The sequence below is a fragment of the Myotis daubentonii genome, chromosome 7 (assembly GCF_963259705.1).
Source record: "Myotis daubentonii chromosome 7, mMyoDau2.1, whole genome shotgun sequence".
Lineage (NCBI taxonomy): Eukaryota > Metazoa > Chordata > Mammalia > Chiroptera > Vespertilionidae > Myotis > Myotis daubentonii.
In genome coordinates this window covers 16,085,992-16,113,636 of record NC_081846.1, presented here as the reverse complement: position 1 = coordinate 16,113,636, position 27,645 = coordinate 16,085,992, and the positions used below count along the sequence as shown (strand labels likewise).

The 27,645-nt window shown below is 40.3% G+C and overlaps 1 protein-coding gene across 4 annotated transcripts; it reads left to right on the top strand.

Moving 5' to 3' along the window:
* The first annotated feature begins 1,345 nt into the window (after window positions 1-1,345).
* On the top strand, window positions 1,346-27,645 carry LANCL1 (LanC like glutathione S-transferase 1). 4 transcript variants are annotated; one of them, XR_009453749.1, is made up of 11 exons: window positions 1,439-1,562; window positions 1,771-1,867; window positions 5,971-6,088; window positions 15,309-15,516; window positions 18,265-18,400; window positions 18,984-19,130; window positions 21,338-21,520; window positions 23,059-23,235; window positions 23,691-23,763; window positions 23,899-24,076; window positions 24,351-27,645. XR_009453749.1 is itself a non-coding variant. In XM_059703023.1 (10 exons), exons 2-10 carry the CDS (start codon window positions 1,787-1,789, stop codon window positions 24,425-24,427), a joined length of 1,200 nt encoding a protein of 399 aa, XP_059559006.1. In that variant the 5' UTR covers window positions 1,346-1,460; window positions 1,771-1,786; the 3' UTR covers window positions 24,428-27,645. The 4 variants fall into 4 exon arrangements, 3 of the variants coding, with proteins under 3 accessions (XP_059559006.1, XP_059559005.1, XP_059559007.1); XM_059703023.1 differs by lacking the exon at window positions 23,899-24,076 and having other exon boundaries at window positions 1,346-1,460; XM_059703022.1 differs by lacking the exon at window positions 23,899-24,076.

Below are 27,645 nucleotides of genomic sequence, written 5' to 3'. Positions count from 1 at the left end.
GAGTTGCCCATTCTGAGGGCTGCGGGAGGGGCTGCCCTGCACTCGACCTAAAGCTCCTCTGTTCGGTCCCATCTCACTCTTCCATCCGCCCCTTCCACTCCTCTTGCATTTCCGCTCAAGCGCAGTCTACTGTGCATGAGCCTCCCTCCCCCTGGTGGAAGGCGGCATTCATCTACCTTAATATCAGATTCCAATTGCTCCTGAAAAGACTGTGAATGGAATCAACTGACAGTAAGCCTTTAATAAGGAAAGGCACTTGCTAAGATGCCTCTCACTCTCTCACTCCTCTTCCTTTTCTCTCTCATCAGTGGCTCCTCCACACACCCATCTGTTCAGATAGGACGAGAATCCAATTTAAGATTCACTGGGGGCCTCTACTAAATAGTCGTGAAGTTGGTGAAGCAGATAAGGGTCCCAGGACAGATACAAAGAACAAACTAGAGGGGGGGGGGAGTGTTGGGGGGGGGTCAGACGCAGACTGCGGGATGGCAGCCACAGAGGGACAAGCTTGTGCGCGGTGGGGGTTGGGAAGACTGAGCTTCAGCAACTGGGGGGGTTGGGCTAGGGCCTCCCCCAAACAGCAGCAGAGAAAGAGGAACAGAGAGTGAAGCCTCCTGACTTTTCAACCGAACCCCACAATTCTCTGAGCCGCAGAATGGGCCTAATGCATCCCAGGTGAGACGGAAGTTTAAACGAAAGGATGATTTTTCAGAGAATGGAGACTATTAAACATTGAAGTTGAACGTGGTGGATGTGCTGCTCTGTTGAACTTTGTTTCTTTTCTTTTTCTTTTTTTAAGGGGCTTGAGTATACAGTATTATAGTCCAACTTAAGGATCAGACTACAGTTTTCATGTATTTCCCTGAGGTTGTGTCAATTACCTTGTCCCTAGGGCACTCACATGCCTCCTGGGTGCTGTTGACATTTTGGCCCTTCAAAATACCTTGGTTTTTGTCCTTTATGTTGATAGTTGTGATGGCGGTTTTTTGTTTGTTCTGTTTCCTTTTTGCTTAAAAAAAAAAGAAAGAAAAAGAAAGAAAAGTTTGGAAAGTCTCTGGAGAGGCATTATTCTCTCCAGTTTTAGTCCTAGTAGTAGGAATATGAATGTTTACTTCTCAATGCGGTCTTTTTCTTCTCCAGATTTCTTTTTTTAATTTCTTAAGAAATATTTGGACTTGAATTCGTTTTCATAAAAGTAAAAAAAAAAAAAAAAAGTCATTAGAGAACGGAGGTCGGAAATATTGGGCCCATGTGCACGTTATATTAAACGGTGTCCCCACTCCAGCTCCCCAGACATTAAATGATCCCGTCCCGTCCTTTAGAAATCACACTCCTGTCTCTTTAAAGAACTGACAGCGAGAAGGGGGCGGGTCTCCCGAGTGACGAAGGTCCTGATTGGTCCCTCTGGGAGGAAGCGCGCGGGGACAGCGCTGTTTCTGTTACGGTCCGCAGGCCGCGGGGTGAGAGGCCGGGGCGGGGCGGGGCTGCTGGACGCGGCGGGGCAGTTACTTCAAATCGTGGTCGTGGGAGCGTGGGGTGCACGACGGGTCCCCTGCATCGCGGTGGGTCCGGGGCCCTGGCGGCCTTTGCGCGGAGGTGCCGCGCCCTGGCGGCCGGGCCGCCGTGGGGCCAGCGTCGCCTCGGGCCGCCGAGACCGGGCGGGGGCGCAGGGCCCGGCCCGGGAGGGAGGCCCGGACCCCGGCCGCCGGCCGCGCCCCCGGGCCCCCGCCCTCCCCTGACGCCGGGCGCTCTCTCTCCCCTGTTCTGCAGGCTCGCCGCCGGCGCCATGGCGCAGAGGGCCTTCCCGAACCCCTACGCCGACTATAACAAGTCCCTGGCCGAAGGCTACTTCGATCCCGAAGGGCGGGTGAGTCGGGGGCGCCGCCCGCATCCCCTCCTCCAGCCCCCGGGTTTGGCCCGGAGCTCGGCTTTGCCCGCAAGGGGGGCGCATCCCTTTAAAAACAAACACCACCTACAATGCGGTGATGACGACATAAAATCTATCTCAAAGAGATAAAGTGCATGCTAAAATACACGGTTTGAGCCCTCACCTGTGGACTATCTGTAAGGAATCGTTCATATGATGGAAATAGCCTCAGTCATCAGCATCTTACATTCCAAAAGTAGGAGGACGTGCAGCCTACCGTGTTCTGTTGCACTTTTGATCCTTTGTGTGTGCGTTTTAAAGGGAGGTGAACATCCTGGCGGCATTTCGCGTGCGCCCTGTGCACTGAAGTGGGGGCGGAGTGATGGTGAGACTGGAGGGTGTGGTGAAGGCATCTTCACGCTGAAAGCGCTGGGACGGGTCTGGGACGCGGGCCTGACATCCTTTGCACCATTCCCACTCTTTGTAGGACGTTCCCCACAGCCGAAAAGTGCCAGGAAATTAAATTGGTTTGCAGCTCACACACTACTGTGCAGAAGAGAACCTGCATATGGGTTACCGGAGGCCTGGGATTTCTCTTTTTGGTGAAACATAACTGTGAAGAGAGAATGGAGTTCCCTTTGAGAATACCTCGTTGAGCCCTGACCGGTGTGGCTCAGTGGATAGAGCGTCGGGCGGACTGAAGGGTCCCAGGTTCAATTCTGGTTGCGGGCACATCCCCAGTAGCGGGTGTGCAGGAGGCAGCCGATCCATGTTTCTAACTCTCTATGCCTCTCCCTTCCTCTCTGTAAAAAATCAATAAAATATCTATATTTTTTTTTAAAAAAAGAATACCTAGTTGAGAAATCCTAAGAGTGAGTTAGATTGGATAAGTGCACACACACACACACACACACACACACACCATATATATATATAAATTTTACCAGTTTCTTTCTTCTAACCTCAGTCATATGAGAGCATTTCACATGTAGTATAATGGCCTTAGATTTTTCATATCTGTCAAGTTAGCTCTATGTGGTTCTGTTGATTTGTTCGTTAAAGCACTCATCCGTAGGTAAACCTGGGCCAGTCATACTGGGAGGAGGGAGGTCAGAGATGGACAGGAGGTGTAGGACAGAAGGGTATCAAAGTGTATATGGAGCTAGAGTCAGTCTGGTTTTTTAAAATATATTTTTATTGATTTCAGAGAGGAAGGAAGAAGGAGAGAGAGAGAGAGAACATCAATGATGAGAGAGAATCATTGATTGGCTGCCTCCTGCACACACCCCACTGGGGATCGAGTCTGAAACCCGGTCATGTGGGAATTGAACCTGGGACCCTTCAGTCCGCAGGCCAACGCTCTATCCATTGAGCCAAACTGGCTAGGACAATCTGATTCTTATAAGACCAAAACTGAGCTGCCGAAACAAAGCTGCTTATAATTATCTTGAGGTAGATGGCGTCCTTTTGGCCATTTGGACCTGCATTCTGCCTAGCTCTGCAGATCCTGAAGCTGAAGTATTTGTCTCGTCTTGTTGGAGGAAGACATGCTGTTTCATGACAACTTGGCAAAAAGAACACTTAAGGAAATATCCTAATGACACAGCCTTCAGAAACATGCAACTCACTATTTAAGCTACTTATAAATTATGTGCTTTCTCTCCCTTATTTCTAAGGGAGAAAAAAATATCAATAAATTTAAACTCAGGTCCAAAAATATCAATGTAATTTATTACATAACACATGGTTTTTGGACAAATCCCTAAAAGAAACGAGCATACAAGTTCTGAAAGTGTTTAACATTGAACACCAAGGATGAGATCCTGGAGATCTGTTCGCCTTATTTTGTTAACATACACATGTTAATAAGGAACTGCTCTGTCTCCTGGCATCTATCAGAAAAATGGGGGGGGGGGGGCTTTTAGAGACTTTTCAAACATTGCTAGAGTTTGAATAATTTTGTGGTCTGCCTCAAGTAATCAATATTCTCAGGCAGGTCACCTTTATTAAGAGCAGTTAGTTATGTGCCAAATAGAAAGTAACTTCCCTTCCTGAGGCATTCGCATTATTCTTGGTCCTTTAAAGTAAGGCAAGCAAGATGATCAATTACCCATGATCTATGAACAGAAGATGACATGTTCTCATGTAGATGCGCTCTTCTATCTAGTTGAGGTTTATAGATCTTTTATGTTAATATTGAATTATATTTTATCTTACTAAATGTGTTTTCAAGACTTTTGAAATCTTAACCTCTTGGCAGAAATTCTTAAGTAACGGGAGTGTGTCCTTCAAACAATGTGGTTTCTTCAGAGTGTGAAATAAGGCATCATCGAAGTGCTTCGGAATAAATAATCCAGAGGTGGTGGATAGTCTTATTTGCCTTATCAGAGATGATTTTCAGAAGCAAAACTTAATATCTTATTAATATTGCCTTCTTTTTTCAGTGTCAAGATGTCCTTTTTAGAATATGAGATTATGATGCCAACCGGTAGCAGTTAGGTTTGTTTTTACAATTCTTACATGATGAAATAAAATGCACCCTTGTAATGTTCCCCAACATTGTTTGGAAATTTGACTGCTTTGTGAAATACAAGCCTGGGAATCAGAATCCTGAAATTATTGAGGGACCCATTAAAGTGACCTTTTAAGATACTTCATGACTCAGTGTATACAGAACTTTTGAAATACTTTTCCGTTGCCTTTAGGACAAATAACATAATGATCCTGTGGGTCTCACAGTTTGCCCAGCATCTGTGGGTCTTCATATGGATGTCACTAACCCCGAAGCCCCAGCCTTAGTGAGCTTCAGTCCACCTGCAAATTATTACTTATTATAGACCGTGAACTATTAAAAGATGTTTATTTTTATAAATGGATTTTTATAAATATCCTCATTTTTAGAATACAAAACCAATTTCTTTAGGGAATTAACATTGGTGCAGCTTAAATACTAAAAATCCAATGGCTTGAAAACAGCAAACATCTTCTGATTTGTGGTTAATTTAATAAAATGATGTTTATTGTAATAAAAATATTAGTTTCACTAATAGACGATTTCTACTAGATGGAAATGACTGTGAGCCAGTTTATCTTTAGCCTATTTCAGTATTTAATTAAAACCTTTATGTAAAACACTAAAGTTACAAGAACACAGTTCACTCTTGAGCAGTGCAGGGGGTTAGTGACACGACCTCCCAAGCAGTCGGAAATCGGAGTGTAACTACAGTCAGCCCTCCCCATACTCGATTTCCAACCTCGGAGTTGCCCCTTGAACAATACAGTCAAGTGAAAAAAACCCACGTAAAGGTGGACCTGCACAGTTCAAACCTGTGTGTGTTCAAGGGTCAACTATATTTCCTGCCTTGAGTAGTACTTTCAAGTTTTGTTTCTTCGTTGTTGTTGTTTAAGAATAAAACATAGTAAGTCCTAACTGTGACTTTAAGCAAACCAATATATAAGGAAACCAATTTCACCAGAGGCTGAGCGATATAAACAAGGGTTAAGTCGCTACAGCATATTTCTGGTCACAAAAACATCACCAAACTTCTAAATAAAGACCCAAACCCCTTCTAATATTAAACACTGAAATAATTGTGAGCTATATATACATTAATCAAAACTCTGATAATTCTTCTCCAACCCACTTAGTCAGGTTCAAGGTCAGGGTTCGGGGGAGCCTATCCTGGCAGCTCAGGGAGCAGAGCAGGAACCCATCCTGGTCAGGATGCCCTTCCATCCAAGGCAGCGTGCACACACACACACACACACACACACACACACGGGGACGATGTAGATGCCACTTCCCTCACATGCACATCTTTGGGATGTTGGAGGAAACAAGAGTTTACAGAGAAAACTCACACAGACATGGGGAGAACATGCAAACCACACAGACTGTGGGCCTGGCAGGAATTGATTTTTTTTTTCCTTATCAATGTTCCAATGAAATAACATTGAATGATGACCTGCTGTAATTGTCCAGTTCTCCCAGGCAGAAAAAATGTGGCCTAAGTGGAAATAAAGTACCCTCCTATTTTTGATAGCTACAGTGCAAGAAGTCAAGTGGCCCATTTATTGTGATGTTTTCCTCTTCATGTCTACAGCTGACTCCTGAGTTCTCACAGCGCTTGAACAATAAGATTCGAGAGCTTCTGCAGCAAATGGAGAGAGGCCTGAAGTCAGCAGACCATCGGGATGGCACCGCTTACACTGGCTGGACAGGTATGAAGTGCTGACCGAGAGCTGGTGTAAGCATTGCAAGAGGGAGCTAAAGCATTACCTGTCTAGAGCAGTCAGACTGATCTGCATATGAGTGACCACTGTGCTCTCAGCCTGGCCATGGTATCTTGTGGATTCTTCACAGTGCTCTGCACTTAGGAAAGGATATACATATTCATGAAATTCAGGCCTGCCACAAAAGTGGATGGCTGCTGAACTTGTGAAGAGAAAAATTGATGTTCAGCATTACATAGTTAATTTGGAGATGAAATTTCAGTGGGAAGAGTCCCACAATACTGTGTGAAGTGAAGATAAGGAGAATTTATCTACAGGAAGTAAAACATGTCCAGAAGCACTTTCATAAAAATTGCATGTAACAGGGAGCCATACAGAACACAGGGTAAAGCATAGGTTCCGTGGACTAATCCTTCCATATAGTCTTTGCTGCTTGGTTTGCATTCATGGATTTACCCATCATTGAGAGGTTGGAGAAAATTTGGGAAGGAATGGCACATAGGTGTCAAAAAGGTAAGAGAGAGAAACCAACGCAGGAAAGTTGAAGAACTGAAATTAGTCTACTAATGTGGAGAAACAGAAAGACTGTTTTATAATCTTGAAGAAAGCACAGTTCCATGACTCACCATTTCCCAGTTACTTATATACCATATATATAATCTTTCAGTGACATTGAAGGTCATCCTATATAATAAAAGGCTAATATGCAAATCAAGCCAAAGGTGGAATGACCAGTTGCTATGATGCACACTGACCACCAGGGGGCAGATGCTTGACACAGGAGCTGCCCCCTGGTGGTCAGTGCACTCCCACAGGGGGAGCGCTGCTCAGCCAAAGAGCCAGGCTTGCCTCACAGCAGTCGGACATCCCCCAAGGGCTCCCGGACTGTGAGAGGGCCCAGGCCAGACTGAAGGACCCCCTCCCCCCTCCTGAATGCACGAATTTCGTGCACCGGGCCTCTAGTATCTTATAAAATAAGAGGAATGCATGGGCCCTCCTCCCTCTTACAGTTTTGTTTTATGATTTTTGTGGATTTTAGAAGCTTAACACAAGGAATGTTAAGATGAGAATAAAATGAAAGTATTGCTTCAAAATGGAAGTTATAACAGTTGTCATTTATTCAGTATCTGCTGTGTTGTTGGTATGTCATAATTGGTAGTTAATCTCATTAATAAACACTACTATTCATTTTAAATTATGAGGATTTACAAAACAGGACAAGTACAATGCAGTGGTTGAGCATTAGCAAATGATTACTGTACATTAATATTCAAAAACAAGAATTCAGTACTTTAATAATAAAATATAATGAATAAATTTAGGTTCCCAAAGGAATGAGGATCATCAACATGCAGTTTTGTGATCATTTGAATGTTGAAGGACAAGAGTAAAGATTAAAATACGATTCTTGTTAATGAAATGTTACTAGGATTGACATTTGAATGACAGAAGCCAGAGACTGTGTACGTGTATGCCAATAACTAACGTTACAGGCCAGGCACCATCTAAGTGCTTTGCATTAGTTAACTAACTTAAGTCTCAGAAGAACTGCATGGCATGGATACTATTCATAGCCCCGTTTCACAGATGAGAAAAGTGAAGCAGAGCGAGATTGCAGGTCTGTTCATGGTTACAAAGCTAGTAAGTGACAAAGTTAGGATTCAGCCCAGCCAGCCTGGCTTTAGAGCTCCTGCTCTTTACCAAGAGAGCTGTCTATAGAGAGAATGAAAATGAGTGTGTGTGTGTGTGTGTGTGTGTGTGTGTGTGTGTGTGTGTGTTTACTCCACTTTTACATTTGAGTTTACAGCATTTTATAAGTGAAGTGAAGATCTGTACATAAGCTCTCAGGTGAAGTAATTTAAGCAATCACAACACAATGATACTCGTGTACAAACTTTTTAGAAATGGCTAATGACTAGTCAGTTTTAAGTGTTATAGAAAAACATAAGCCCTAATAAAACATTAAAGGAATTTGGAAAGAAAGGAATTTGGAAATGGCTTGTTAGACAGGCAAGAGTACTTATTATTTAAAGGTCTTTAAGAGAAAGTTATTAGGGATCAGACATAAAAGTAAACCCTAGGAGAATTATGGGCATTTGCAGCTGGAAAAATGAGATCTCCATTGTGGTTCTATAGACGGTGTTTTCCTCCCTAATCCTGAATTAACATATTAGCATGGTTTCAGGATAGAAAATTAACTGGGCCAAAACAGAAGCTTTTCCTTGTAATTGCTTGTATTTGAAAAGGCTTGCTGGGGATCTTATGTGAAATATCACCCAAGTCTGAAATCAAACTTGCAATAAACAGCTTCAGTTCTTATCACCAAAAGCTTCCTTTATAAAATGAGTACATTGAAGTGTAATGCATCATGATATTGATGTATGACATATGCCAGCAATGAACATTGTGTTCATGTTTAGCCTTACTCCTTTTCTGGTAGATTATCAAGAGTTCTTTATAGTACATGCTCCTAGTTTTGGAAGCAAGGGAAGCATTTGGATTCTCTAGGTGCCCCATCAAAAACTGTTCTATATATCTGTGCACATAACAGACAGTGCGGAAAACTAGCAGGCAAGGAGGCCCCTGCAGGTCAAGCCTGATGGCCAGCTACGGAGTGGTCCTAGGTGGTGTCCAGGGATCTGTGGGGAATCACTACAGAGCATAACACCCCTGCATTAGGCTGTTCTGGTTTTGTTCCAGCTTGATTATAGATTCTAAGGGGCGGAGGCTTTAAAGTTCCTTATAAAATGGAAAGCACAAAACACTGGTGAGAAATTAAATGAGTAGATGAAGTATTTTTGTGTTAGAAATAAACATTTAGTATAAAAGATTCCTTTCAGGTAACATGGTAAAAAGGTTAAGTAAACCCAAGGGATGGCTAATCGCACTAGTGTCTTTAAGAGAGAATGAGGGAAAGTGCTAGCCTTCATTTAATTTCATTTTTCTCTCTCTTAACTGTGATGATTCCTAAGGGAAATGATAATCAACTCACACTTTGAGGGGGAAAAATGCACACAGGACTCTAGAGGCTTTAGTTCTAAAAGACATGACCGAATTTTCTGTAACCAACTCACAGTGTTAATGAGGCTAAGATCGCATATAGTTTCTCTTTTCAAGTATTAGATAGCATTTTAAATAAGAGGATATGCAGCATAGTCCCAGGAGTAATACCAACTTGCGCTCTAAATGTAAGTCATTAAAGTATTTCAAGATGCTATTCCTCTGATCTGCCAAATGTGCAGCCTTTGAGCTGCAGCTTTAGCATGTGGTCTTAGTTTCTGCCGATAGCACTTATTTGAAAGGACTCACTCTGGCCAGGTGTCTTTTCTGTGTAATTTGATCTCCTTATTAAGTAGCTCTACATCAGAGCCAGCATTTCAGTGTGTAATTTGAGCCCTGAACAAGTGTCCTTCACCTTCAGGAGCCCCTATGTCTCCCAGCAGGAGCTGGTAGGACACAGAAGGGATCCAGGGTGTGGATTTACACTGCGTTTCTTAGAGCCCTTCACAGTGACCTCTAGATAGATAAGTGCACCGAGAGTGCTGCCTGCTTTCTTTCTGCCTGCACTTTATTTGGTGTTGATGTTATCTTAAATTGCGAAGACACAGGCTGGAACAACTGGAAGGGTAGGCCATCACAGGTGTGCTGGGGCGAGGCACAGAGAGCAGGATGAGTGTTTGTAGATCAACTAGAAGAAATGGCAGGAAGGAAAGAATGAAGACATATCTAAGCAATTAGATTTTTACAGACCAAAGAGACTGGGGCTGTGTCTTGTCATTTTCATTCCAGTTACTTCAGCACTTAACACAGTGGGCTAGGTCCATAGTTGGTGCTTAATAAATACCTGTTGAATGGATGGGTGGATGGATGGATGGATGGATGGATGGATGGATGGATGGATGGATGGATGGAGAGTGCTCTGCCGTTACGATTCTTGCTATCATTTATGCACACTAAAAACAGTACCTTAAAACTAGGTGGAATGGGCAAAGGATGGGAAGTCAATGCAGTTCTTATATTGGTTAATCACATCTCTTTCCCTGCAACCTTAGCACACGCATCAGAGCAACACTCTACCCAGCCAGGTCCCTGAGCTCCAGCTCTTCATGAGTACTGCGCTAAAGGATTTATCACTCACGGCACTCTGAATAAAAGACTGGGAGCGCGTCCTAATTTTACAATTATGAAGCAGCACATTGCAGAGCACTGAGAGGAGGAGGAAACATGACTTCTTTTTTTAATTTTTTTTATTGATTTTAGAGAGAAAGGAAGGGGGAGAGAGAGAAACATCTATCAGCTGCATCCTGCTTTCCACCTGACCGGGATTCAAACCCACAAGTTCTGTGTCCCTGGGACTACATTCAACCAACTGAGCCTAACCAGCCAGGGCTTCTTTTTTTTTTTTTTAACCTCTTTTTATTGGACAGTCAACTCTGCAAATAGGTTCTCGAGAAAAGAAGACACATCTTCAGAGTGCTCACTTACCCTCTTCAATTTCTCTTCCACTCCTTCCTTTGGAGCAATATTAAGTTAAGGCTGTGGACTCCCAACTGGTTTCCTCCCAGATTGCCTGTATTAAAAGTAGTACTGGAATATTTGAACAGCCAGCAGTGTCCACATCAGAGCACTATGCACAGTAACTGCAGCGACTGGTAATTTTGTTGAAGAAATGGAATTGCATGCTCTCAAACACTCACAAAATTGAGAAACAGCTTTAAAATAACACATTATAAAGTACTAACCTGATCTAGACAGACCGATGATTATATTGTATGGGGTTAATCAGAGGAAATTTCACATATTTTCATAAATCTGAAAATAAATAAAAACATAGAAATTAATGAACATTTAAAGTTTCGGCTAGTGAACCATTCATTTGAAACTTATAAAAACCCATCACCTCTCCTTTAGGGAGTTAGTGTCTTCATGTCACTCAAACTGTTGTGACCCATTATTGGGTGTTAGCTGAGCACCTCTAGTAACTCCAGCAGTATGTGTAGTCTGAACATGATTTCTCCTACCAGGGTCCATGAAGAGAGTCTTTAAAAGCCCCTGGCCTGTAAGGAAATACCTTATGGAGCTTAAGTACCATGGCAAAGATCTGTACATCAGTGTGGGCTGATTGTAGGTAAATGAATAACGTCAAGGAGTAATCTCTGAAATGCCAATTACAGAGAAGTGCTTACATCTGTGGAGTTGTTTTTTTGTTTTTTTTGTTTTTTTATCATCTCCATATACATTTGAGAGTACCAGGTCTTGATTGGTCAAGATGAATGGAACTAATGATCCCTGAGAAATTCAAAGACTTAGTATTAATTACTTCTCAACAGCTGGCTGTATTTATAGTCCTACGGGGTAAATAGCTGAGTAAGGAAATTGCAGATTTAGAAGTATCCCTAAGCAGTTTACCCTCCCTTCCCAGAGTAGTAGCTACAGAAGGAAACAGGAGAGAAAAATCTAGTTCATTTCCATACTGAAATCCAGAATAGATTCCTATTAGCGCAAAATTTTATTTGGTCTTCACTGTATATATTGTTTTCTTTCAAGTAGTTGTCAACATTTCCAAGAGAAGAAGTTTCTAGGAGGAACTGTGGGGCAGTGCCAGGCTTCCTGAACTTCTCATGCAGAATACCATCTCCCCTCTGATCAGTGCAGTGCTGTGCTTAGACCTTTCTGTGGGGATGGAAAGGTGACTTTGCTGTACACAGGGCAGCCACTAGCCACAGGGCTTTCGAGCATTTGAAATGCGGTTAGTGTGACTGAAACAAAGAATTTTAAATATTGTTTACTTTTAATTAAGTTTCTGTAAAGGTGAGCATGTTGGACACCACAGTTCTGAGCAACCAAACGGGCTCCAGGAACCTAAGACCAAAATAATAAATGTCTGGGTTTCTTCTGGCCTCTCAAGACCACGAAGGAGGTGAGAAGCATAGTGTTTCTTTTTGTTTTTCAATCAAACACAATTCCCACTGCATTGGATTAATGAGTCTTGTACGCCAGCTGCTCCTGAAATGCATCAGGGAATCTTTGGCCACTTGAGTTAACACATTTCCCGCACGTTTGGAGGACATTTGTCCAGCCTCTCATTCCTGAACTCCAAACTCATGTATCCAGCTGCCTGCTTGGCCTCTCTGCTTGGTATCTCCCTCTCAGGCATTCCCCACCAGGTTCCATTGATTTTACCTTCCAGACAGACGATGTGATTTACCTACTGCCTCACTCCCCAGCTTCAAAAAGAGCTGTATCCTTCAGCATTAGGCTTACCAGCATGTGGGGAACTGTGGCTTTAACACGACAGAATGTCTTTCTTTTGTATGAAGGCAATCCAGGACAGCTTCACAGCCCTTCAGGATTTAAGCTGCTTTGATATTGGTGCTTTACCCTCCTCATCACAGAGCTGCTGCTTCATGGTCTAACATGGCTGCTTTAGCCACACCGTACAAAGTGTATTCCAGTCAGGAGGAAAGAAATGGCAAGTCCCTCCATTCAAGAACATCTTCTGAAATTATCCCCATTACTTCCACTATGTCTCACTTGGTCCGCTGTAAAGAAGACTGTTATGGGCAGCCCTGTGCCTAGCTAAAATCCAGGCCATTATTGTTGAAGGAAAGGGAGGTACATTTGGGGGGACCACTTAGCAGTCTCTATCATAGTCTCATCTTCCAAAATGGATTGTGAGTCAAAATATTTGATAAAGAGAAATGATGCGATAGCACATAAGCATATTATTATTAGAAATATGGAGGCAGATACTAGAGGAAATGACTAATATTATTGAAAGTGATTGCCTCTGGGAGGCAGGAATAGAGTGGGTCATGAGACTGCATATGTATATTAAGCCAGGCATTACTACAAGTATTTAATTTCTTCCATAAAAAACATACTGTATTTATTTTGATAAATTACATTAGAAAAGAGTCTTTTAAAGCCTAGGCTGATTCCAGAGCTGTGAGTATATAGAAGGACTAGATGAGTTTTTCCTACATGAATATTTTCAGTGGTTGGAAAATTGTAAGAATCAGATTTAAGACATTTGGCCACAAGTAGTTCCTCCATTTTTTTCTATTTGTTTTAATTTTTTTAAATGTATTGATTGATTTGAGAGAGAAAAACATTGATTTGTTGTTCCACGTATTTATGCACTCATTGGTTGTTTCTTGTATGTGCCCTGACCAGCATCAAACCCACAAAGTTGATCTATCAAGATGATGCTCTAACCAACTTAGCTACACGACCAGGATTAAATTAGTGCATCTGGGGTATAAAATACTGATGAGGCATTGTCTTTGACTTAGGCATTTTATCTAATTTTTCTGACCTAGACTAAATATAATAAGCTTGTTCCAGACATTTTTCTAATTGGTCACAGCACCACTCACTTGAAACCCTTTTCATCCTTAGGTGTTTTGTGACAAGGAAGGTAGACACCATAAATTGCAACCTGGATGAGATTGCCTAATCAAAATAAGCGGACACTGATGCCCAGAATGAGAAGGAGAGAAATAGAACCTGAAATCCCAGAGGCTGGCTCTGTTGATCAGAAAGAAAAAAACAAAATATTTTATTTAAATGAAATACTGTGAGACTTGAGAAGTGATTACCCTCTTTTCATGAGAAATACATCAAACCTTACAATTGCAAAACTTCATGGGCTTTGTTTGTTAAATACTTAGGCCAAGAGGAATTGTTGATAATGAGAGAAAGGTCTGCAAAGGAAAGCAATCATTGGGCTTGTATTTAATCACTTTTTATTTTCTCAGATCTCAGTCATGTCATTATCTGGCTTTGGTGCTTACATAACTTAATTAAGGGAGTTCAGGCAGCGATGGGAATAGGAGGGCAAAATGAAAGGGTAACAATTTAAACAGATTGCCTGCAGATGCCTGGTGTGGATGAGATGAAGCCCATTAAGAACCTAATTCTAGAAGAAGCTCTTGACATTGATCATTTGTGAAAAGGAGATTTCTTTTCTTACCCACATATGGGGTTTTGCACACTTACATCTATAAACCTTAAGCATTGGTACATCTGATCGTCTCAGCTTGTGGAATTACTAATGCCCAGCCACTTTGAAAGAGCAGACAACGTTATTAACTTTGGCAGGAAATGAAAATTTGGTCTTAATATACATGTGAAATTGAATTGTCTGTAGCACAAAGCTTTGGAGATTACCCATGCAAAATGAGAAAACTACCTAAATTTAAAATTGTCCTCAGTACAGTGAAAAGTAATTTTGCAGACTGCATTTTTACTGCATTGAAATTTGTGAAGAGATTGGCTCTATTAATTTAGATTTAAACAGAAGCTCTCTATCTTTTAAAAATGGTAAATGAGATGGAAAATGTACTTTAAGGAGAAAAATGAGTTTATAGAAATGCTGAAGGCAGGCTCCCTGTGCCACATCTTTGAGTCTGCCCTGAGACCAGGAGTCTTCAGAGGGAGGCTCTCTCTGCTGTGACAGGTATTTGGAATAGGAACATACAGAAAACTGCACAATTACATACAGGGCTTCAAGAGTAGGATAGGAAGCCAATAAAGGCCCAAAGCTAAAGTCCTTGGCAACTTTTACAATATAGTTCCTAAAGAAGTTGGATTCTCAACAGAGAGAAAAAAATACAAAGGAATTTAATTCATTTCTCAACTTAGTTTTCTTGTAATCCCTGCCTGGAATGATACTGGGGTAGGGAATTTGGTTACTCTACCACCTTCTCATGAAAAAAAAATTCTTATATATATGAGAAATTGAATTTTCATTTTCTAACCTTTGGATTTATTTAGCTCACATGAACAAACATTTCTTGTTTATTATTAAATAAATTATTATTTGTTAAATAAGTGACTGTTTATTTGGAGCCATAGTTTTCATAACCTATCATTTAACCATGAAGACTACATTAATACAATAGCTAGAGTGCAACAAAGATTAATAATAAACTTAGATTTAGAGTTCGTAGAGAGTCTTAGAGTTCCTATAATTTAGAGTTATAATGATGAGGAAACTTAGAACAATGAAGTGTGTGCCTGTGTCTGCTCTAAGAGCTGCTTGGTAATAAAGCTGAGTCTAGAACTAAGGTCATCTGAACAACCGGATAGTTTACATATTTATTACAGCTTGTCAAAATCAACACTGCTGAGGAGGCAGCACACCAAAACAATACAGCCAGCTGCCCTTTCCTCGTGTTTGCATTGTTTTCCTTTTGCTTTTCAGGTATTGCTGTGCTTTACTTACATCTCTATGATGTGTTCGGGGACCCTGCCTACCTCCAGATGGCACATAGCTACGTAAAGCAAAGTCTGAACTGTTTGTCCAAGCGTTCCATCACCTTCCTTTGTGGGGATGCAGGCCCGCTGGCTGTTGCCGCTGTGGTGTATCACAAGATGAGCAATGAGAAGCAGGCAGAAGATTGCATCACCCGGTAATCATGGCTCTCTTAACGGATTTTTATTATTATGTATTAATTCTACGTGTTATAAAAGAACATTTTAGTGAATTTACTTTCCTCTCAGCAACAAATCTTAGCACTATCATTTGATCAATTCTGACATTTTTCTTATATTATAGTTAAGAAACAACCATTATCCCTACTTTATTGCAAGATATAATAACACTGACACAATCCAGGTCAAACATCAGTTTCAGTAACAATAATGATCAAAAGCCTACTTATATGATTACTAACCCAACGTGCTATCCAAGATCAATGCTTTGAAAAAATGCAGTTCACTTCCTGTGGTGGGTTGAGAAAGGCCCCTAAGGATATACAAACTGATGCAAAACTGCTTTTTTTAAGGACAAATGATATGCAAATCCAGCCTTTTATTTTTAATGTAAGTCAGGGCAGTCCATTGAAGGTGGTGAATTATGAAGAATTACCAAACTTTTGTACTAATAAATTACAATTTTTGCCATATTAGAGTTTAATGAACACTCTTTCCGAATTCTGCTAAGAAATCTGACTGCCATGCAACTCTGCATGCATGGTAGCTTCCCACTGAGCATGCTGACATACACAGAGTTACATTTCCAGCGAAGGTTTTATTGTTTGGTTTAGTTGTTTAATAGACTTTACTTTTTAGAGTAGTTTTCAGTTCACAGCAAAATTGAAAGGTAAATAGATTCCCCATATGCCGCCTGTCCCCCACACATGCACAGCCTCCCCCATTATCAGCATTTCCCGTCAGAGTGGTGCACTTGTTATTATCGATAAACCCACACTGATACATCATAGTCTCTGAAGTCCACAGTTTACATTACAGTTCACTCTTAGTGTTGTACATTCTATGGGTTGGACAAATGTATGACATGTTTCCATCATTATAGTATCAGTCAGAGTAGTTTCACTGCCCTACAATCCTCTGTGCTCTGCCTATTCATTCCTCTTCCTTCCTCCCTAACTCCTGGCAACTTTGATAATATATTCTTATCAAGACTCTGACACATTTATTCTGTTTACTGTAAAAGTCCTACCTTTAATAATGTTCAGACACACTAATGAATTTTAATGATGTGAATTCAAATCCAGAAAAGAATGGAATACTTCGTTTATTACCCTAAACTGTAAAGTATTGTTTTAAGGAGATACTCTGAGCAATACTTTATTTTAAAAGATTCGTGAAGGTATTTGCTACCTACTTTAAACTTCCCAAATGCAAAAAAGTTTGGCTGCAAAATAATTGGAATGCTAATTATATATTGCCACCTAGTGGTAATGTAGGTCATAATGATGGCAAATAAAACTGTTTTCTAATATAGTGGTTCAAACATATTTTATTTAGATGAAAACATCATTGGAGTTAATGCAGTAATTAATAATTAATTCTGAGTAACTTCCACAGTGTAGTGATTGATTAAAAAGTTCATGGTAATTTCTCTTTTTGAATAGATTCTTAATCTTCTTTGCAAAAGTAAATCAAAAGTGCTTTCTTATATCCAAACTCTATACAATTTGATACATAAAAACTTGATACATAAAAACAGTTACATAAAAACTTGATAATAAATTCTTATCAAGACTCTGACACATTTATTCTGTTTACTACAACAGGTGAATTCATATCTAGTAAACAGATTTTATTTTCTTAAGGTCTCAATGTTACTAAGCTGCCAGTTAGACATTTTTAAAAAAGAATTTTGATTAAATGTTTTTAAATTCTTTAAATATTAGGAGTGTGTGTGTATGAAACTGAAGTAGGAAACAAAATAGCCCATAATTCTACCTTCCAGATGACCATGTTGACATTGGGAAAAAACAAAGTCAAGGTATTACAAGAAAATCAAAAGCAATCTCTTGCCACTGTGTCTCTGTACCTAAGATAACCACTGTTCGTTCCACTGTGAGTTTAATGCCTGTATTTATAGAAGAAAAAGAGTGCATGAGCCATCATTTGCATATTTGAACAGTTTGATTGAAATACGTCCATTTGTTGAAATATAATATAGAAACGCTTAACTTTGTCAGTAACTGCAAGCAGCCATACTTTTCAAACCCCTCTTTCTTGCTGGGGAATAAGTTCACTTAAGGACCCTTTCATAACTTTTTCTCAGTCTGTTTCATAACTGTTGTCCCCTTTTAGTCACCAAAATCATCTCATTCTGGTTATAAAAACATGTCTTCTTCACTTTAAATTGTGTGCTCCCCTTGTCAGACCACAGGCCTATGGAAGTGGTGGGAGGCGTTGGGAGGGGACAGTGATTTTTTCCTTCACTTGTACATTTCATTTTACAGAAATAGAAGGTGCTTTGAGTGTTGACTTAGTTCTTTCTCCAGGCAAAATTCCCTAACAGCCAGCAATTCTTAGCCTCTCTGACCCCAGCTGCTAGTCTCAGGGCAGGCCTCCGTTGAGGAGCTAGGGAGGCTCCAGGTGGCCTCAGCCCTACTCCTGTATTATTTCCTTCTTTGAGTATCTTGTTCGACAGTTCCATTGTGAACTGAAGAAAAGAAATTTAGTTACGGGTTAATCTTTGAATCCTGACTATCGTTGGTGCTCTGGCCCAGCCCACTAATATTAATGTAAAACAACATACATATTAATTATAACTATATATTAAAATTTTTTTAAATATAATAAATATATTCATGTGTGTTTTTTAAAGGTATGATTTTTGGTATATACCATTACCTAATTCCTTTCAAATTATCTCAAGCATGTATTTTTCTTCCCAGGCTAATCCACCTAAATAAGGTTGATCCCCACGCTCCAAATGAAATGCTCTATGGACGAGTGGGCTACATCTACGCTCTTCTCTTTGTGAACAGGAACTTTGGAGTAGAAAAGATTCCTCAACGCCACATTCAGCAGGTACCATGTTTTTGTGCTTTTTGGAGTTTTTTTAAACTTAACGTCTACCTAAACTATTGGCTTTATTCCTCCAGTTAGCACCTCCCAAGTAGCTGGAAGGTGTATCTTGACCTCTGGAGGTCGGGCATGATAAAAAAAAAAAAAAACAGAACAAAACAAACGAACAACAACAACAAAAAAACAATAGCTACATGCTGAGTTCTGTTGGAAACGCTGGGGAGAGTGACTCAGTAAGACGTCTGGCCATGTGAGAGTTAGAGGCCCTTTCGAAGAAGATGAGGGCAGGTTTCAGCTTCCGGGTGCAAGTAACTCCTTTGGTGCCGGAGGAGTTATGCATTCCTTTGACAAGTGCATCCTTGTAAGCTGTTGTGAAAAGAGTTCAAGATCTTCCATACCCTCCCCTACCTGACAGAATATAGTCACACCCGCTCTCTGAGAGCTGAGTTAACTGCCCTTCCATGGCCTAAGTTGGTGTCTAATTCACCATGTTCCCCAGAATCTAAGCTATTCAAACAGGTTCTGACCTCCACCAGCAGGGTTTTTACTGTAATTCTCATTATTTTGGTTGGTTTTTTCTCTGTAGGTTTGTGAAACAGTCTTAACATCTGGAGAAAACCTAGCTAGAAAGAGAAACTTCACAGCAAAGACTCCACTGATGTATGAGTGGTACCAAGAATATTATGTGGGGGCTGCTCATGGCCTGGCAGGGATTTACTACTTCCTGATGCAGGTGAGAGGGGATGGTGGTGACACTTTAACAGGTGCTTCCTGACTTGACTGACAAGGTCAGAAGACAGGGGCTCCAGCTCCATTTTTCATTCTGTTGACTCCTGCATCACCCTCCTTGTAATGACCTGGCCTGAACAACAAGATTAATATTTGCCAAGGGGCATTTCAAGTGGATAAACATAAAAGGCGCTGTGCCTTCAGATAATGTTTGATTTGTGGATGACCATACTTGCCTAGGTCCACTTGTCTAGACTAAAGTGTTTTGACCTATACTTATTATTATTTCACATTGTAAGGCACAACCCATTGGAACAAATTCCAGAAGTAAGACCAAAATCAGTAGAAAACAAATGAGCACGTGTTGCCTAAGGCTCACTTAGAAAGCAAAGCTAAGGAGCCTTTCCAATGGATTTTGTATAACCTACCCGGGAAATAGCTGAATAGGCTATGCTTAACCGTTCTTTATTTAGATCAAATACTGTTGTGGGACATCAGCCAAAGTCAAATAGACTAAGGACAAATAGAATTTACTGCAGCCAGCATAATCGGAGGGGCGAGGTCAGAAGGGGACTGCTCATGGGAGAATCATTTCTGGGGGCTTATTTAACTCTCTTTAAGGAGAAATTGGCACTTGTGAATAAGAATTTATGGCTAAAGAAAATTGATTTTTAATGGTAGCAAAGGCGTCCCCCTCACCTTCCCAAAGTACAATGTGGCATAAAGAAAAGTGTTTCATTAATATGTTCAACATGAGTGCTTAGACATACATACTACTTACTGGCTGAGTAGCTGGCTATAATAATGCAAAATCAATGTCAGACCTGCCTTCTCCCCATAACTAAACAATGACAATGATGCTGGAAAACACAAGGTTATTACTGCTTTTAAATGCAAAGTCACACTTTGAGGGTTAGTGGCAATAGGAGACCAACTATTGTATTTATTCTACACTTCTCAATTAAGAGTTTTATAATTAGGGATTTTGACAGTTTAGACTTAAATTCCTTTATTTTCTGACTTTTTATAGACTTAAATCCCCTCATTGTTGCTCTATTTCCAAAAACAAATATAACTCTTAAAAGTTTTCAGGAAAGGAGAGTTCATGTCTTCTGAAGTTTCGAGGTGAGTTGAGTCACACGTGTCAGTGACTGAACAGCCACATGACCTTTCATTGAAGTAGATCATCAGGAGCATCTTACCCTCTACCTCCTTTGCTCTGTAGTAAGAAATCTGGAAACCCAGCTACTGAGTTTTCCATTGGCAGATCGTTAGCTATTTTAAATGATTTCATTTTTAATCCTGTAAAAGTTCATTCCAGGAGGTGCCTATGTATCAGCATAAAGCAATATATGTGTTGGCCGTTTTGGATAATTCCTGCAAATTTGAGGAGAATCCATTCATTCTACACTAGCATTTTAAGTTGAATTTGAACAATATTCTTTGGATAAAGTGAAATCTACATGTGCTCTAAGGAACTCAGTGCAGGTTCAGTGTCTGAAAGCCTTGTCATCCGTGTGGCCTAATTCCCTGCCACCACAGTCTCCTGCCTGTGCTTCACGCCACTGCCCCCCTCAGCCCCACAAATTCACCCCCTACCTGGCAAAGACAACACTTTGAATTTGTAATTTAAAGAAGTGAGCAGTGCTTTGAATCAAAAAGAGAAACTAAAAATTATATCAAAAATGGAGACTCATGTGCTCTATTTCAATGTGTCCTGTAAATCTGTACATTGTTGTATCAGAATCACCCTGCGTAAGTGTCAGTCCCAAATGGTCTGCAGAAAGGCTTGGTCCAGAGTCACACAGCAGTTTGGAATCTAGGTTCCAGGTCTCCTAACTTGTTTGTACCCTTCTCCATTGGAAACATCTGAATGTAATAATGAAAGTTTTCTTTGTGGATCTCTTTCTGGGCTTTCATGTATGCTGAAGGAGTTCAAACTTCTCTTACACTCACCCTCTCAAGCATTGACTTAGGAAAGTTATTTACATGTATGTAAGATAACAAAAATTGAAAAATAATATGGACATAAGGCCAAAGAGTTAACTGATAGCCTAGTTTAATTTGTTCCAGTAGGCAAAATAATTGGATGGAATCCAAAATTTCCAGTTCCTTCTGGTCATGTTTTCTTTCTGGTTTAAAACTCATTCCTGAGGCTCAGAAAGATCTGTTTGCTTCAGCAGAACTAATAATTCCCTTTCTCACTCCTAGCCCTGCCTTCAAGTGAGCCCTGCCATCCTACACAGCTTGGTCAAGCCTAGTGTAAACTATGTCTGCCAGCTGAAGTTCCCTTCCGGCAATTACCCTCCTTGTGTGGGTGACACTCGGGATCTGCTGGTCCACTGGTGTCACGGTGCTCCTGGGGTCATCTACATGCTCCTCCAGGCCTATAAGGTACTGTGAATTTTCTCCTTCTAGAAATAAATTGGAAAATATAAAATTCTAAAATTTAAAATTAGTTGTATGCATAATCCTTAAAGGAGCAATAGATAAATCACTTGTTAGACCTAAGCTCACCGTTGCTAAATGGATTATAACTCATTCTCACAGTGTCTATCTGCACCAGAGCAGACATTATTTCACAGAGCAGGAGACTGCTTCCCTGACAACTAGAGTAGCCAAGAGTATAGCCTCAGTTGCAGAGCCATGATGAGTCCCCAGGAACTCGATGGAAAAATAGAATGAATCCGCCTCACACATTGCTGGTGGGAATGGAAAATGGTGCAACTGCTGGAGAAAACAGTTGGCAGTTCCTCAAAAAATTAAAGTTAGACTTAACATATGATCCAGCAATTCCACTCCTAGGCATTTAAAATCAAGGATCCAAACACACTTGTACGCCTGTGTTCAACAGCAGCATTATTCACAACAGCCAAAAGGTAGAAATAATTCCAAGTATTCATCAGCAGATGAATGGATAGACAAAATGTGGTATCTGCCTACAGTGGAATAGTATTCAGCCATGAAATAGAGTGAACTTAGGATCTAAACCAGCCGTGGGCAAAATACGGCCCGCGGGCCTGATCCGGCCCGTTTGAAATGAATAAAACTAAAAAAAAAAAAAAAAAAAAAAGACCGTACCCTTTTATGTAATGATGTTTACTTTGAACTTATATTAGTTCACACAAACACTCCATCCATGCTTTTGTTCCGGCCCTCTGGTCCAGTTTAAGAACCCATTGTGGCCCTCAAGTCAAAAAGTTTGCCCACCCCTGATCTAAACTATAGCATGCATCCATGAACATTGAAAACATTATAAATTACAAATCTACAGACTGGCATCTCATAATCTAAGTAAGCTTTTAGTATATCAAATTTTACTTTTAGAAACTTGGGAAATCTTTTAAAAATGCCTTTATGTTTAAGATCACTTAGTTTGCAGTGAGATAATTAAAATGTCTAATCAGAATATTCCTCAAGTCTTCGATTAATATAGGAGTCCACAAAAGATTGTAAAGGTGTATCTTTATTTTTCTGATGAAGTGCAGGGTTTTATAGCCAAATCAGTTTTTATAATCAGCTTTATATACACAGTTTCTCCTTCAGTATGTGAAGAGACTTCCTTTTAATCAAGGGCATCATTGTTACGAAAGAAGGTAGCATGTGTTCTTTGGGTAGTGACTAATGATAACAGTAAGTTTCAAGTAAAATAATGTTACTTCACCAATCACACACACACACACACACACACACACACTTAAAACTTAGACCATGCAAACAAAGTCATGCCCGTTATTTTTTTTAAAGCTAGCAGTTTTGTAATTTGTCCCACTGATGTACCACATCTCTATACAGCTAAATCCTTTATCCTTTCTTGCCAAGCCACTTCCCTCCCTCCTTCCTCCATCTCCCCTTCTTTCCTGTCGAGGAGGAATACCAATAGAATTTTCTTTCCTATCCTTTAAAATAAAACGATGTCCCTGACTCTGCAGGTATTCAAAGAGGAACAGTATCTCAACGATGCCTATCAGTGTGCTGATGTGATCTGGCAGCATGGGTTGCTGAAGAAGGGGTATGGGCTGTGCCATGGCACTGCAGGGAATGCCTATTCCTTCCTGGCGCTGTACAACGTCACGCAGGATACCAAGTACCTGTACAGGGCCTGTAAGGTAGGAGTCAGAGCCCCAGAAGGAAAGCACCTTCTCCCAGAGGCTGTGGAAAGGTTTCTAGTTAATCTGATTTAATTCATTCATTTGTTAAACCATATCTGTGGGACACACAATTATTTAAGAAAAACCTTCAAAACCATTCAGTGGAATTATCTTTCTTTCAAAAGGACATAATTCTATTCAGCAGCATTTCTGAGAGAAAAAGAAAGATGTAGGTGGTGTCATTCCTTCGTTTCTTCTATGCTAACCTTGGAGATGTAGGGCTCAGATAGCTTATTAAATTCCCTTCATGTTTCACACTCTTTCAGGCCATGCATTTCTCTGCATTAACTCCTTTTCTCTGCCTTGAAGATAGTTTTTTACTTTTTAGAATAATTCTTATGGGCAATGTCTATCAACTTGTGGGGGTCTCTGGAAGAAATCACAGCAGTTATTTAACTTGGTCTCATTTTCAGTTTGCTGAATGGTGCTTAGATTATGGAGATCATGGATGCAGAACACCGGACACCCCCTTCTCCCTCTTTGAAGGTATTTTCCCGCATGACTTTTTGCCTTATAATGTCAGCGTCCACTGCTCTGCTTGCTAGTTAATGTATTTAAATCAGAGTTTTGTCAACAAGTTAATTTTACAATCATTTATTAAACTACTTCCTTATTTCCTAGTACAACAGCTCAGTATTAAAAATCTGTGAGCACGTGGACTAGCACAGACCTCATACTAATAGTCATAGTGATGACCACCATTATGGAGCCAGGCACGTGCTAGGCATTATGCAGATGCCGTCATAAATCTCAGCGAAAACATACAGACATTATCCGCACGTCACAGATGTGAAGACAGGTAGGGGGCCCTCAGTGCTCACACAGCCAATGGCGGGGCTGTGCCGTGAACTTGTCTGGCTCCACGCTCCCTCCTGTCTTCCCCTGGATGAAGTGGCTGAACACCGCACTGGTGATCTCCTCTAATACTGAACTGCAAGGAATGTAAATATAGACAGATACCTACTTCATTTAAATCATTGCCATTAATATCGTAATGTTGTTGCTGCAAAATGAAGCCACTTTCTAAAATGGAGTCGTTTGGTATATTAACTTTCCTCTTTCTCTCCCTTCAGGAATGGCTGGGACAATATATTTTCTGGCTGATCTCCTCGTGCCCTCGAAAGCCCGGTTTCCTGCATTTGAGCTATAAAAGGACAGCCTGCCCTGCAACTCATGCATGACCCTTCCTGTATATCAGACCTGAGCGAAATGCTGTCAGTGCTTTTCAATGAAACAGTCAAACTGTGTACTTGGTTTAGTTGGGTTTTTTTTTCTCCAGAATTTGTCTTTAGTTCACTTCCTTTTTTTATCATTTATTTTTATTTTTAAATATCCAAGGAAATCCTTTAACTTTAACTTCACTTTCTTCCAAAAAAGAAGCTGGGTGATATGTATAATATTTTGAGGGCATATATGTATATATATATTTTATAACTTGGAGGAATTCTTGCTCTTATTTAAGCTTATGAATATAATTGTCTGTTACTGTTCTAAAAATGGTTAAAAGAAACTGAATATAGATAACGGATAAACATATGATTATTGTTGGACATTGCCCTCTACCTCTGCTCTTTAGTATTTTTTCTCCAACAGGACAGTTTTATGACTTTGCTTTTCTCTAGGGGCTGATTATGAAAGGGAACAAAAATATAACTCTGTGCTTCCAGGACAAAAATTGCAGGAGTTAAAAACTGCTCTAGCAACCTAAATGCCATTTTTTAAATTCACAATGTTAATTTAAACTAGAGATCAGCATACTCTGACATTTGCCCCTTTTTGTTAGGAAAGCATCCAGGCTCTACTGGTGAAAATGCTTTGAAGGTTAGTTCTAGATAAGCTAACAATAAGAGTTTACTGTGTGTTATTTTTCTAAAGTAAGCTAGTGCAGTTTGTAACTATTTATTTAAATTTGTTTGTTCTCTAGAATTAGTATAAGATCAGGAAACAGTTCAGGCTGTGACTATGTTGTAGCTGAGGACTTGAGTCCACCCTGTCCCACTGACCTTCTAAACTTTGATTTGTTTCACTTGCTTGGCAGTGACTTTGCTTTCATGGTGGGTGTTTGATACGAGCCACGTTTCTCTTCCTAGCAACCTATCTGGATGTAGGTCTTTTCACTAAGTAGTAAAGCATTCTAATTCTATTTAAAAGGAGGGAGGGGTGCTGTGTGTATAGCCATTAGCTTGAAAAAAACAAAACACTAAGCTTTTGCTATAAATCCAGTGATCGTGCTTAGAACAAATGGATCCTGCCTTTTTGCATATGTTAGGCTTTGTATTCATCACTTTCTGAGCCCTCAGAATAGGGTATTTATATAGTAGATGCAGAATCCCTGGTGCTTCAAGTCTGTACAAATGTTTTGACTCATCAGCTTCTACTCCTCCTTCCATTGCTGCCTTTCTCAAGCTTGTCTTATTCTATGTTTTGACTAAGTTTAGAACATTTGCAGCTTTAAAAAAACAGGGTCTGAAAGTTTTAAATGTGCCTATCCCACAGCTCTCTCAGTCATAAAAACATGCTATTTTTATTGGAAGTTTGAGCCAAAACCCCACTGAGTGTGTGTTGGTTCCTGCAGTCCCCTATTGTTTTCCACAAAGCACCAAAATAGCTAATATTATTGGAAATTGTCTAAGCCTTTAAACAGGGGTGGGGAACCTTTTTTCTGCCAAGGGCCATTTGGATATTTATAACACCATTTGCAGGCCAAACAGAATTATCAACCTAAAAATTAGCCTGCTATATTTGGTCAAACATTTAATTAACTCACCCCTAATGCCTTGGCAAGGCCAGACCAAATGATAGCTGGGGCCTTAAATGGGCCAGACTTTCCCCACCCCTGCTTTAAAGGCTACTGACAACAGGATCTACAAAACAGCCCACTACTCAAGTCCTAGGATTCGCTTGTCCTCTGTGACTTGTGCTATTCGCGGACAACCTTGTGCCTCTTGGGTTTCTCAAGTGCTGCTGAGAGCCATGTGCAAGCTCTGCCTTCCCAGGAACGTTTCAGCGGGGGTGTCAGCATCCACAGGAAAGCTAATTTGCCTTGGCTGGGTGTCTAACTGGAAGGAATAAAACCCACTTGGTTTAGTTAAATATCTTGCTCTACCGTGCCTGTACTTTTAGCAATTATAGTTACTAAAGGAATAACAACAAAACATAATTTCTTAGCCAGAGACTTGATCACAGTGCTTCTCCAAACATCTCAGTCAATTTAAACCCCAGGAAGACTTCAAGGCAGGAAAAATAATATTTTGAATAAGATTCTTATTAATACCTGAATTACAATCTGGCTACTGTCATCTATTATCAAATTCATCAATATAAACACAATTCAGGTACCCTTTTTTTTTCTTTTTAGGACTTACAAAACTGGCAGGATTTGTGTCGTTTTTAATTTTTATGCATAAGAGCTGAGAAAGTTGATAGGATTTTAACTTAGGCAAAGGCTATAAAACTAAGACCATGATAGAAACTGAAAGAAACTTTTACATTAGCTTTCTTAGTTTTAAAAGGAAGAGGCATCATTTCAGTTGTATTTCTGTTGTATTATTTTTCTCTCATATATTTTTCTTTTTGGTGAAAAAAAAAAACCTCCCCAAAACTTGCCTCCCAGAAAACTCATTAGTGTGTCTCGTCTCCATGAAAAGACTAGGTGGTAAAACCTGAAGAGCTTGCCGCACAGTGTTCATTTGTCCTGCCTATGTTTGTTCCTGTAGTGATAAAAATTGCAGTAGTTAACTTTTCATCATGGAAAAAATGCTAACATTATCATAACTATCTTCATCAATACCACTGGGCTTTGGTCTCCTCCAGGTTGTCTGTCTCTAATCCTTAGAGTCATTTGGCTCCCTTTTCATCTCTGATGTCAGTTCCAATTATTTGGCATCAAAAGCCTTCATGGTAGGTAGAGCGTTGGGTAAAAATGGATCGAAGACTCTTTTCTCTCCTTGTTACTACTTTCTTATGTAACTGAATGGACGGAGATCCTTTGCTCCTATGTCCTCAGGCTAATTTGTGTCTAGTCTTGTAATGCCCTGCTTTCTACTAGCTGACTTTGAAATACAACATGTGAAAAGTAGACATTTGTTCATCTATTCCTTTGGCTACTAGAACTCTTCTGTAGTCCTTTTTACTTATACTGAATTCCATTTCTGCTTCCCCTAAATAGGTCAAAGCACCCCATTTCTATATTACTAGGCTGTAGAACTGTTTCTCCCCATAGGTATAAAACTAAGTGTTTGGGATATTCAGGGAACCCACCCCAATATTATATTGCCATTTATTGGGAAGGGCTGGGATCATATGTATTTCTATGTTCTGTAAAGGATTTGACTTACTGGTTCTCAATAAAATTTTATTAGGACTATA

Bases quoted from the DNA above. Each gene is read 5' to 3' on its own strand.
- LANCL1 (XM_059703023.1), top strand. From the start codon at position 1,787: ATGGCGCAGAGGGCCTTCCCGAACCCCTACGCCGACTATAACAAGTCC. The intron at 21,521-23,058 runs GTACTGTGAATT...CTGACTCTGCAG, and splicing joins TGCTCCTCCAGGCCTATAAG to GTATTCAAAGAGGAACAGTA. The intron at 23,764-24,350 runs GTATTTTCCCGC...CTCTCCCTTCAG, and splicing joins CCCCTTCTCCCTCTTTGAAG to GAATGGCTGGGACAATATAT.